A 13,731-nucleotide genomic window follows, 5' to 3' on the forward strand; every position below is an offset into this window, starting at 1 on the left:
AGCACTTTGTCTTCAGAGGCCAGTGACTTGTGTTCAATGGGAATCTGAGGACTGTGTGTATCATTTGCCCCCCCCCCCCCCCCCCAACCTCTCCTCCAATCTTATCAATCAACCTGCAATACAGCAACTTAATTTTAGAATTCCTCTGTGCAACAGTTTCACTTACCACTGAAGCACAGGTCAGAGTGAGCACCATTAAACATCAGGCATCTAACTAATTACTGAAGTCAAACGTAATGGCCTATTTCTTCCCCTTCTTTAAATATGGAGCAGCGTGAACATTGTCACTGAGCTGAGAGAACAGACCTTAGCTCTGGCAGGTTTTTACAGATGTAGGGAATACATTCACAGTATAGTTCTCCCATCAGTTTAGGGACTGAAGTGGGATAATGTCATCTGGGTGGTTCTGTTCTGACATTCTCTGTTGAGATGATGTATTTCTTTAACATGGTTGGGAGTGATCCGTTTTAACATGCTTCTCACAGATTATCTGAAAGTAGGCAATTAACATGAAGTTAATAGCTTAATTTTCCACCTGCTTGTACGTCATTGTATTGTGTCCTCATTTCCAATGAAAGTGGCAAATGATCCATACTGTATTCATCATTTCCATGTTCTGGTTATTGACAGAGGATGGCAAGTTTGAAGCTAAGTCTCGGTATCCATTATAAGGGAGTTAGAAACATAGAAACATAGAAATTAGGTGCAGGAGTAGGCCATTCAGCCCTTCGAGCCTGCACCGCCATTCAATATGATCACGGCTGATCATCCAACTCAGTATCCCGTACCTGCCTTCTCTCCATACACTCTGATCCCCTTGGCCACAAGGGCCACATCTAACTCCCTCTTAAATATAGCCAATGAACTGGCCTCAACTACCCTCTGTGGCAGAGAGTTCCAGAGATTCACCACTCTCTGTGTGAAAAAAGTTCTCCTCATCTCGGTTTTAAAGGATTCCCCCCCTTATCCTTAAGCTGTGACCCCTTGTCCTGGACTTCCCCAACATCGGAGATTTAAGGTCATAAGTGATAGGAGCAGAATTCCATCAAGTCTACTCCACCATTCAATCATGGCTGATCTATCTCTCCCTCCTAACCCCTTTTCTCCTGTCGCCCATAACCGCTGACACCCATTGTTGTGATGTAGCAATTTCTAATTGAATTGTAACAAATTATCGGCATGTGTCACTGCCCCAGCTAATCTAACTTTGCCCACTTTAACCTAAATTTATCTGAGAACAACCCCTCATCTTTATTCCCTGTCTACATCATGCATTCATTTGCTGTGTTTGTTGCAACTCTGCGTGTGCAGTTGCACATACTGTTTGTTTACATTGTAGTTTAAATATTATAGGTTTAGGAAAAAGATCTCAGCAAATTTGATAATCATTAGGGCTCTTTGCTGTACATTCTGCTGTTAATTTTGATAATTCAAGCAAAGCAACTGGAACAAAATGGAACGATTAAATTTGCCTTCCCATCTAATTGTTCTCAACAACTGAGAATTAACAGAGTCTGACAAAGGGTCTCGACCCGAAACGTCACCCATTCCTTCTATCCAGAGACGCTGTCTGTCCCGCTGAGTTACTCCAGCATTTTGTGTCTATCTTCAAACTGTGTTGAAGATGGATGTACAAGGAATTGCCCATTCATCTGACCAAGCTATAATAAATAGTGAGGCAGCACAGATCACTTCCTCTGCAGTTTAAGCAATAGGAACTGGAACATAGGAACTGGAAAACAATAGGAACTGAAAATATTCAAAGAGAAATCACATTTTAATTGGAGGCAAATGTCAAAATTGTCATTGCGTGGCCTTGCTTTTATTTTACTTTGCTACTTCCCTCCTTTGTTTTTCTTCACTCTTCTTTTGATGTTGAATTTCTTGGCTGCCTCAAAGAATGCAGTTGAAAAATGTTCAACCAGGTTATATCAAAATGCATTTTCTACACTTTGTGATGTGTGAACCGAGACACTTGATAGTTACAATTGGGGATTGTTTTCATGTAAATTTGTTACATCAATGTAGTGATGTAATGTTAACATGCACAGGATGTTTGACATTTATTGCTTTTCTCTGCTTGTCCTTGAGTTGAAAGGCTTGTCAGGCCTTTTCAGAGGACAACCAAAAGCTCTCCAGCCCTGAAGGGCAGTGGTGAACTGGTTGTTTTTTTAATGACAATCTGGCTGTTAGTGTCCGAACTTCCTACTCCCAATTTTATTTGGTATTTTATTCATGTTTTACAGCACAAAAACGAACCCCTCGGTCCACCATGTCCATGCCGATCTTTTTGTCCATCTATACTAATCTTATTTCTGCGCATTGAGATTGTATCCTTCTTTGTCTTGCCCATTTAAATGTCTGTCGAAATGCATGTTAAATGTAGTGATTGCATCTGACTCCACCACAAATTCGGGCACGGGCTTCCAGATATCAATGTCTCTTTCCTTTCACCATAATCCTGTGCCCTCTTGATTTTGATACTCCTGCCATGGGAAACGTTTCTGACAGTGGACCTGATCTATCTGTTTCACAATCTTATATAGTTATATATAGGTCAAACCCCACTCAGTGTCCTTCATTCCAGGGGAAATGAGGCCCATTTCTCCTCACGAATGAGTGTTCCACTCTATCCTGGTAAATCTCCCACACACTCTCTCCATCTCGATCATATTCTTCCTACAGTGGGGCAACCAGAACAGCACACAATACTCCAAATGCAGACTAAAGTTTTATAAAGCTGCAACATAACGTCCCAACTCTTAAAGGTAGACACAAGATGCTGGAATAACTCAGCAGAAAAGGGCAACATCACTACCTAGAAATAATGGGTGACATTTGTCTGAAGAAGGGTCTTGACCCGAAACCTCATCCAATCCTTCTATCCAGAGATGCTGCCTGGCCCGCTGAGTTACTCCAGCATTTTGTGTCTAACCAGTGTAAACCAGCATCTGCAGTTCCTTACACGTCCCAACTCTTATATTCTATGTCCCAATATGTAGCAATGTTACAAAATGTTGAGATTTTAAAAATCAAGTCTGCAATTTATCCCATCAGATAAAGCATAAAAAAAGTTTAATTTGACACCTAATTCACTTTCATATCTCAAGTATTTAAATATTTATGGCCATTTTCATACTCGGAAATTAGCATCTTTTGTTCCCTATTGATTTTCTATGGACATAACAAAAAAGCTTAAATTAAAGTCCATTTAAATCAGCTTTCTAGTGGGATCCTGTGAACGCGCTGGTTTAGAACGTTCACATTGCGGTAGATTTGTGCCCTCAAATGCCCAGAAAAATACTGCGGGATATAATGGGGCCCAAATTAGCTACTCGCAACATTAAACTTTGTATAAAGGGATCTTAAGAAGCCCTTTTTAACGTAAAAATAAACAGCCTACCTTCCGTTTTCCCCTGTATGAGATCCGACCCGTTGTCGGCGGTCTCGGGTTTAGAGGTTAATTTTTAACCTACTATAACAAGTAAAGAAAGCCCTTAAAACTAAAAATAGCTCCAGCTACGGAATCTTCCAGCGATTTTTCGTTAATAATTAACTAGGCTGAAAAACCTCGATTTGAACAGCCTAGGGAAAATCGCGTTTTAAACCCGCCCCCCTCTAAACGGCGCCAAAATCGCGCACACGGGCTGGGACAGATTTTCAGCGATCTTCAGGTAGGCTTTGCAACATACCTACAACATGAGATGAAGTTGAGCATGCCATTTGCCTTCTTCACCACCCTACCTACCTATGTTGCCATATTCATGAATCCCAAGATCCCTCTGTTCATTATCATTCATTAGCACCCTACTCGATATGTCCCACTCCTATATCACTTCCTAAAATGCCTCATCTCCCACTTGTTGGGATTACATTTTGGCTGCCTACACCCCACCCAACTGTCCATTGATCGGATTGCATTTTAATTCCCATGTGGTTGTCAATGCATACATAGTCCTGCCCTCTTATCGCTCATCCAATAATATAACCAGATTCCTATCAGATTCCCATTTCATGCTTTATTTGTAGTTTACTATATTAAATGACACATCCCCAAATGGCCAATGTGGGAACTGTAGCACCAGACGAGTCCTCTGTCTCAACAACTTCCTTCAGCAACAACATGAGATAGACATATGCAAATATTATCACGTCATCTCATTAACGTAGTAACAGTGTTAACCAGTTTTTTTTCTTTGTGAATTCCACCAGGGTTTCTTCAGAAATTAACGTATGAAAAACAGAGCATGTGATTCCACCACTAATTCTGGCAGCGAGTTAAATTGTGAACGAATTAGATTTTCAAAGTGCTACGTTCTCAGAGCAAGCAATTTCAAAATGCTAAGAGAATGATTAGTTTTGACAGATAACACAAGGAATTAAATAGTCAAAGTGAAAGTTGACCTGGATGTTGTTTGCCAGGGGCTTGTGAACCCTTTGAAATGGTTACTGTTCTAGTGAAGCTCTGTGTGTAAAAGTGACACCCATTATAGAAAATGTGCAAGGCAAAGTTAAACACCATGCAGATTGGTTTGGAGCATCAGGCAACTGGTGAAATAACATACACATGCAGAGTGAAGTCCTGGATTCATCTGCACACTAAGCCCATCGATCTCATCTGGACTTTGTGTCTTGTGGAGCCAGTCTTCCCGAGGGGTGGGAAGGGGATCGGAGAAATTAGAAACAAAATATTTTGTGATTGTGAATGTTCCACGCCAATCTACTGCTCTGGCCACTTCTCCCATCAGAGACCTTGGTACTTGTCTAGAAATGATTTACAATACTGGTGAAAGGCTGAGGCCATCTTAAGTTTATGTTTAGGTTTATTATTGTCACAAGTACCGAGGTACAGTGAAAAGCTTTGGTTTGCATGCTATCCAAACGGATTAGATATACTATACATTAATGCAATCAGGTCAAACTCCAGCAGAGTAGATAAAGCAAAGGGGGAAGTTACAGAGTGCAGAATATGGTTCTGTATCATATTGTAGCACAGCTGTAGACAAAGTCCAATGTCCTCAATGGGGTAGAGGTGAATCAGACAGTGCCCTAGCTTATGGAAGGACAAGCCTGATAACAGAGGGAAATAAGCTGGTCCTGAGTCAAGAGAGGAAAGAGATGGCGTTTTATGAACTTAGTGCTGCTTCGACTTTTGGATAATCTTGTCTTAGTGTGGAGTGTTTTGAAACTTGGCATCATCAAGCATTTCAAGTTTAATTGTAACTCAACATTAGAAGCAGGAACAAGCATGGGAATAGTGATGGGCTGTTCAGCTCTTCATGCCAATTCAACAGGAACACTGATTACTGATGGCAATTTGCCCAGAGGAACTGTTGAGGCTGGTGATGAATTAACAGCTTCTGAACTGAGGCAGGTAGATCTTTCCTGTAATAAAAATGAACTGCGGATGCTGTTTATACCGAAGATAGACACAAACTGCTGGAGTAACTCAACAGGTCAGGCAGCACCTCTGAAGAAAATGGAGAAAAGACTAAAGAAGGGTCCCGACCTGTAACGTCGCCTATCCATTTTCTCCAGAGGTGCTGCCTTGCCCGTTGCGTTACTCCAGCATTTTGGGCAGATTGTTTCTGTTACCAGGGAAGGTGTTAATAGTTGTGGAAGTAGATGTAATTGGAGTATGGCACAGATCTATTGTAAAGGTGAAAGGCTGGAGGATCTGAATGGCCTGGTCTTCACTCTGTGCCTGCTTGTCTCGGCAGTGGAAGACCTATTGCCTGTTTCTGTTATGTGCAAGGAACTTGGATGAGGCTGGGAATTGAGTACTAATCGATCCCAGGTTTTGAGCTGCATTACGTTGTTTATTTGTGCTCACTCTGAACTTTCCGGCTAATTCTTCCAAAGCTTATTTCACCTGAGATCCTAAGAAACACACGGGGTTTTCCATTCACCTGACACATGGGCCAGATTCAGCTTCAGCTACCGTAACCAAGCAGAATGCAGCTTATTTTCCCCGCCCCTCAGCCCTGACCAAGTCCCTCCACAATTAACTCCCCTCCTCCCAGTGTCCCTGTGGAAAATCACAATGGGTCTGATTGATGTCCGTCGGGCCTACAATCCCACCCCCAGCCAGTTAATTATCGAGAAGTTTGTGAAAATAGGTGCTGTCATGAACAATTATCTGACAGCAGTTTGTTCAAAAGACTCCAAATGCATAATTATGCTTATTTGGAAAACACAAAGAGAGTTATGAAATCAGCAGTCACAAATTATCTTACTCAGTGTCAAACAAAACGAGAGTTCATGAGTAAAACACTCTCACTGTACAATATTCCTATGGTATATTTAACTTTAAAGTAACGATTTGCCCATGGGCTGCACTTGATTTTGGAGCTTTGATTTGAAGTACATACACACCTTGCAGACGTGCTGAAATGTATTTCATTTTCTCTTGCATCCCCCCTCCCCCCCCCCCCCCCCCCCCCCCCCCCCCCAGGGTTTACTCGGCCCAGCCTGAAAAGCGTCAAAAACGAGAGATCTTCCTATTTCCGAAGGAAGGAGAAGAGGTTTCGATTCTTCATTCGGCGCATGGTGAAATCGCAAAGCTTTTATTGGATTGTCCTCTGTGTGGTGGGGCTAAACACTCTCTGTGTGGCAATTGTACACCATGACCAGCCATTGTGGCTCACTGAGGCACTATGTAAGTGTGTGGGAGGTTATCAGGTTAACCTTACTTTCATGTATATTGTCATTTTGGTTTAATAAGAATTTTTCAAAGATTTGTTTAGTTTAGAGATACGGCGTGGAAAGAGGCCCTTCGGCCCACCGGGTCTGTGCCGACCAGCGATCCCCGCATATTAACACTGTCCTACACCTTCTAGGGATAATTTTTACATTTAACAAGCCAATTTACCTACATATCTGTACGTCTTTGGAGTGTGGGAGGAAACCGAAGATCTCGGAGACAACGCAGATTACGCGGAGAACGTACAAACTCCGCACAGACAGCACCCGTAGTCGGGATCGAACCCGGGTCTGTGGTGCCGCAAGTGCTGTAAGGCAGCAACTCTACCGCTGCACCTCCATGCCGCCCTGACCTTGCATCAACCTTGTTGAAAAACTGATCATAAGCTATTATGTTTGCACTTAAAGAAGACTTTGATTTTGCCTGGGTAATGGGTAATATACTCATAGTAACTTATACAGTTAGTTAGACAGATACAAAGTGCTGGAGCAATTAAGCAGGTCAGGCAGCATCGCTGGAGAAGGTGGATAGGTAACAATCTGAGGAATTGTTCAGTCCCGAAACGTCACCCATTCTTTTTCTCCAGATATGCTGCCTGACCTGCTGAGTTACTCCAGCATTTTTCATCCAGGATTATTTTTAAAATTTTGATCATGGTGAGGTTAAACACAAATATAAAAATGTAAACATAAACTACTCATGCTGCAGGTTTCTCATGTCTCTCAAAGCATGCACAAAGTAAAACTTCTTCTTCTTGCGTATGGCATGCACAGCCTAAAGTTGTAGGACAACTTGTTCTATTTGATTGTGCACGCCGGGTTGATTGCATTCGTCGAAACAGGGCGGACCCACGTGAAGGTTGCAATCTCCCACCCCCCACCCCCCCAAAGTAGAACTGAACCATCATGAACAGGATCTTATGTTCAAGACTAAGATCTTTGACATCTGTGGATGCGATTAGATTCAATAAACGCGCAGGAGTGACCGTGCGTTTGCGATTGCTTCTCAGTTTAATTCACCATCCCGCTCTCACTAGAAGCGGCCTGTGGCCTCCTGCACTGTTACTATTAGACCCATACCAAGCTTGCAGAGAACCACATGATAATCCTTCCAGCCACTTTGCAGCATTCCAGATTCAATATCGGATTCTCCAACTTCAACGACTTGCTATCCCTGCTTATGAAAGAACTGGACACACTAAGGTGCAAAAACACAAAGTGCCGGAATAGCTCAGCGGGTCAGCAGCATCTCTGGGACACTTAGATAGGTGATATTTTGGTTCAGGATCGTTCTTCAGACCTATTGTAGTTGTGAGGTCGGGGTGGGGGGGGGGGGGGGGAGAAAAAAAGTAAAGATAAGTGGGGGCAGAACATACTCTGGCAAGTGATAGGTGAATACAGGTGAGGGATATTTAACTGACAGATGGGTTGAACTGGGCACCTCTGCTGTAAGTCATCATCTTTGATGTTGACTCCGTTTATCATTTTCAACTTATTTAAATGTTTCCATGAGTTCTCCATTAGCACACCTTGACCTGCTATGTGCAACACATCACACTCTTTGTCACTCGAGGTACCACATTAACAACTCATTCCCATAGCAACCTAGACTTCAACATATCACAGATATATCCTTTGTCTTCTCCATGCCAAAACCAACCTCTCTACAACTTAAAACTCTCCTCCTTTTCACTCCATTTCTACTTTTTCCATACCCTCGGGCACCATGTTTCTTTCCACTGAGTTCTGAAATATCTATTTCATATCAATTTCTTTCTGACCATTATCTCAAAAATGACTTACATTTTGACATGAAATATACTTATTGAATCTCTGCTCAAATAATCTGCCAGAATTACACCCTTCATTTCTTCATTCTCAAGTCCTATGTTCTTCCTTTGAATTATTTACATACTTTATCTGTCCTTGTAGGTGCCTTTACACTCGTTTTTTATATTTACTACTAGTCTGTATTTTACTTACAATCAATTTTAGTCTTTTTGCCATCCCTCCACTGTTCCATACACTTAATGTTTTTCCTTTGATGTATTATTTTGTTATTCGTCCAAGTTAATTAATAGTTCACAAAGACATAGAAAATGGGTGTAGGAGTAGGCCAATCGGCCCTTCAAGCCAGCACCGCCATTCAATATGATCATGGCTGATCATCCAAAATCAGGACCCCAATCCTGCTGTCTCCCGATATCCCTTGTTTCCGTTAGCCCAAAGAGCTGTATCTAACTTTCTCTTGAATACATCAAGAGTTCAAAACTTATCAGAATCGGAATCAGAATCACACTTTATTAGCCAAGTATGTTTTGCAACATACGAGGAATTTCATTGGCCAGGTCAGTCATACAATTAGAAGCAACAAATCACTCAAAAACACATTTTAACATGAACATCCACCACAGTGACTTCTACACATTCCTCACTGTGGTGAAAGGCGAAATAAAGTTCAAGTCCTTCCTTTTGTTCTTCCTCGGTCGGGGGCCTCGAGCCCTCCGTTGACGGGACGATCTTGACTCCCGTAGCCGACGGCGTTTAGGCCCTCCGCAGCGAGGTGTTCAGCTCCTACATCAGTGGAACGTCAGCTTCCCTGCGCCGGGCGATCAAACCTCGCGTCAGGGCTGGTCGAGCCTTCCGCGGTATTGGAGCTCCCGACTAGCCTCTCCCGAGACTGCGAGGCCTTGATGGTAGGTCCACGGTGATCGCGGTGGGAGCGATCCCAGGCAAGGGATCCGCTCCGATGTTAAGTCCACGCCCCGCGCGCCCCGAGGAGGCCTCCAGCTCCAACGATGGTAGGCCGCAGAGCCCGGAGAATGTGATCCGAAAATTGGTCCCATCTCCGGGAAGGTAGGAACTTGAAAAAAGGTTTCATCCGATCCACTCCCCCCACATAAAACATACCGAAGAACATTAAAACAATCTTTTAACACACTAACAAATAATAAAAATAAAGGCAAAACGAACAGACTGCCGGCAGGGCTGCCATCTCCCCTGCACCCCGGGTGATCTAATAATGGTAAGAGATGGATTAGGACAGCCTTATTGATATGTTATAATAATCGGACATTAAACTGATTGTGTGATCAGATATCAGTCGTAACTGATCTGATATGGTGTGATATTTCAAGTAGAATCTGTTCAGGACAGGACAGATAAACAGTTGAAGCACTGGAGAAGCTGGGTAATGTGGCAAGAGAGAGAATGGATTAGCTGAGATTACTGTGGCAGGAAGTAGGCACAAATGCAGTGGGTGGAATGGCCACATTTGATGGTGCAGGTTTGTGTCACTCCATAATGTTGAAATCCTGTGCCCATTAACCAGGTCCCCCTTTGATATTGTTTCACTCACAAGTTTGATAACTTGCACATTTTGCAACTGATCTGCTATTTTCCCCATGACGATCTTCACACGTTGTTTTTGTTTCAGATTTTGCTGAGTTTGTTTTCCTTGGGCTTTTTCTGACTGAGATGTCCTTGAAGATGTATGGTCTGGGCCCAAGAAATTACTTCCATTCTTCGTTCAACTGTTTTGATTTTGGGGTAAGATTGAGTTTGGTGAACGCAAGCAGACCAAAAAATAAGATTAACGTTGGTATCTCCCTAATTGAAGATGCGGTGTCTTTTTTCAGGTAATAGTCGGCAGTATATTTGAAGTCATCTGGGCGGCTGTCAAACCAGGTACCTCGTTTGGTATAAGTGTTCTCAGAGCACTTCGATTACTCAGAATCTTCAAAGTAACCAAGTAAGGAGAATTTCAAATTGTTATCGATGTTCCTTTACAATATTTTTAATTTTAGTTTGCAATAATGGAGAAATACTGTCCAGTCTGTGACAGGCTATGCTATTAACTCCCGGTCAAGGCTGCAACCATACATATTCTAAATCACAGATAGACACAAAGTGATGGAGCAACTCAATGGGCCAGGCAGCATCCCTGGAGAAAAGGGGTAAGAGCTATTTTGGGTCGGGACCACTCTTCAGACTCATATTGCTCATATTGTGTAATTTGCAGATGATGGTACCATGCCCGTAAATAGAAACATAGAAAATAGGTGCAGGAGTAGGCCATTCGGCCCTTCGAGCCTGCACCGCCATTCGATATGATAATGGTTGATCATCTAACTCAGTATCCTGTACCTGCCTTCTCTCCATACCCCCTGATCCCTTTAGCCACGAGGGCCACACCTAACTCTCTCTCAAATATAGCCAATGAACTAGCCTCAACTACCTTCTGTGCGGTGAAAGCAAAGAATCACAAATAGGTTGATGGTAGAATTAGTCAATTCTTGCCAAGGTTACCAGATGCGGGAGGAAATATGGTTAAATTTACAGGCAGAGCAGCCTTGATCTTATTGAACGTGGGCTAGTCTCGAGAGGCCGAGTGGCCCACAATTGTTCTTTAGGCGTATGTTTGTATATGGGATGATAGTTAATGGACATTAGAGCTGTCATATCTCATAGCATTAGAGGAAGTCAATCCGCCTGTGTGAATTATTTGAACAGGTCGTCCAATTAGTGCACAACTTGGCAATTTTCCTTGTGTATTCCCTCAACGTTCATAATTATGACATGTTGAAACTGAGTTTATTTTGTAACTGCTAGCAGTTCTATTATCCGATTACTTCTGCACCAAAATGAGAAATATTTTTCATGTAATTAGAATTTGAACCTGCCCACTGGCCCACTGTAATTGTTTATTCCCAGAACCTTCAAGTTATGAACCCATGAGCCACACTTACATGCTTGGAACACCTTTTTGAAAGAAATTATAAAGTCAACCTTATTTCCTTATTTGTGTTATAATCTTCATTGTTAATTTCTCACAAATAAAATGGTTAAACACTTGTTATTCCATCGAATAATTTGTGCATATCAATCCATATACAGCATCTTAGTTCGTTCTAAGATGTAATTTTAGAACAAACTAAGTAACTAAGATGTCAATCCTGTTAATAAACACTCAACATTCAAATATGTCTACTGTTCACCCACTAGTTCATTTTAAATCAATTTCAATTTTCTTCAGCGATTTCCACCATCTCCAACATGCTTCCATCACTGGACACATATTCCCTTCCCTCCCCATTCATCATTTTATAAGCAAACATTGGAGACAGGTAGGTGAGGACGAGAAGTGCGGACCAGGGGGTTGTGTGGCATTGTTCTACATTCTATGTTCTATGTAATTCCTTTTTAGTGCTTATTTGGCTAAACAGATCGGTCTATGTCTTTAAAGGTACTGGAACTCATTGCGTAATCTGGTGGTGTCTCTGCTGAACTCCATGAAGTCCATTATCAGCCTGCTCTTCCTGCTTTTCCTGTTCATTGTGGTCTTTGCCTTACTTGGAATGCAACTCTTTGGAGGACAGTGAGTTACACTCTGAATGTAAAATATTTTGTTTGTATGTTATTGCTGAACTAAATTAAAGCCAAAGGTTTGGAAGAAAAAAGAAAGAAATGTTTCCCAAAATATTAAAACAAAAAATCTGAGTTGAATGGATTTTTAAATGGAACCACAATTTGGGAAATGATTGGTGATTTTCAAATAATTACGCTAATTGGAGAAGGTTTAATGGTTGAGTAATTTCAGGTGGTGGACTCCTTTGACTAAGTTTGGTGCAAAGCTCATATTGATGCCTCTTGTTTGCAGGTACATTTACTCTACACAGTATCACAGCCAGGTACACAGCTCCATCCACTCCAGCTTCCTTACATGGTTTGTTTTCCCATGACCACAGGACACACCGTGAAACACGTTACACATTTTGTCCGAGAATCTTAGTACTGAGCCATGTTTTTCCATGTCGGTACCTTTTATATCGCTGCCCTGCTCTTGGCACTTGGAGTTATCTGTGGTACATCAGTGACAGCAGTGGCTGAGTCACATGTGGTTTCTTTGTCTCCAGGTTTAATTTTGAAGATGGGACCCCTCCAACAAATTTTGACACATTTCCTGCTGCGATTCTGACGGTGTTCCAGGTAAAAAAATTATATAAAGAATTTAATAGCTGAATTAAGTTATTTTTAAAATTATTTTTGCCTTTTGATCTCGCTTTCTTTCTTGCATTTGAGAGCAGTGTGCACTGAGCGTGTATTGACATTAGCACTGGGCAACGTTGTCTCCAGTGACCACATAGCATTGGGTACTTCATTCAAGTTCTGGGTCCTCCACACTCAATAGTGCATCATGAACATGAAAGTGAATGCATGCAGCAGCTGGATGTGCATCATTCAAAAGATCAACCATGGGGCAAATAATTCAATGAAACGTTGCCTGATTCTAATGTTGGCTTCTGTGATGGTGGGACTTCAGAAGGAGGTTGAGATGGTTCATCCATGCTAGCTCTCTGTCTGACCCAGATTGTGGTCAGCTCTCTGCATTCGACCAGCTACATGCTATAATCTCGGCCCGAGACAATTGGCTTGGTGCATTAAAGCAGCACGCCAGATCAGTGCGGGTGAGGTCCATGCCATGAGCCTGCACCAGCAACAAGGATATCCATCTTGTCTCCAGCAGCCTTGTGCTGTTGAAAGTAGCTCTGCTCCTCTCTCTGAGGTCTCGGACACAGCGGTCCGTGAAACTACTGTGTCAGTCCATGTCCTGCTGCTTTGCCCCTTGCAAGCGACCATCAGCAAAACGAGTTGTGCTTAGTATCCATGTATCCCATTGTTAAACTAGCTGACCAGCAGTACATCTAAATCCAATACATATCTAGGCATTGACAATGTATATGAATGTTAAAACTCTGCCTTTTCAAGCAGTCCCAACTTAGTTTACAGCACCACTGCATCCTGTCTGATCCCTCACAGATAGATGAGTATGAACTCAAGTCTGCATCCTTTCTTGTTTCCAACGACACAGAATACTTAAGTTAAAGTTAAAACTTCAACATTAATAAAAGTGAAGATCTTAGTTTTTAAATGTGCTTGTGGGGTGTTTGTGCTCAATCTTGATTTAGATGTGTTTTAACTATAATATATTTCTATGTAATTGAATCTTTCGAATCATTTGAATGTTCG

The 13,731-nt window shown here is 42.1% G+C and overlaps 1 protein-coding gene across 1 annotated transcript in view; it reads left to right on the plus strand.

Annotated features, from left to right (window-relative positions):
• The window catches only part of cacna1ba (calcium channel, voltage-dependent, N type, alpha 1B subunit, a), a 494,356-nt gene that overhangs the window by 364,637 nt on the left and 115,988 nt on the right, over positions 1-13,731 (plus strand). Inside the window, exons 14-18 of the mRNA XM_055659954.1 lie at positions 6,455-6,658; positions 10,139-10,251; positions 10,341-10,453; positions 11,948-12,079; positions 12,618-12,690. Of these exons, the coding sequence (XP_055515929.1) occupies positions 6,455-6,658; positions 10,139-10,251; positions 10,341-10,453; positions 11,948-12,079; positions 12,618-12,690 (635 nt within the window). The remainder of the gene's footprint in view (positions 1-6,454; positions 6,659-10,138; positions 10,252-10,340; positions 10,454-11,947; positions 12,080-12,617; positions 12,691-13,731) is intronic.

The sequence above is a fragment of the Leucoraja erinacea genome, chromosome 31 (genome assembly GCF_028641065.1).
Source record: "Leucoraja erinacea ecotype New England chromosome 31, Leri_hhj_1, whole genome shotgun sequence".
NCBI classification, from domain to species: Eukaryota; Metazoa; Chordata; class Chondrichthyes; order Rajiformes; family Rajidae; genus Leucoraja; species Leucoraja erinaceus.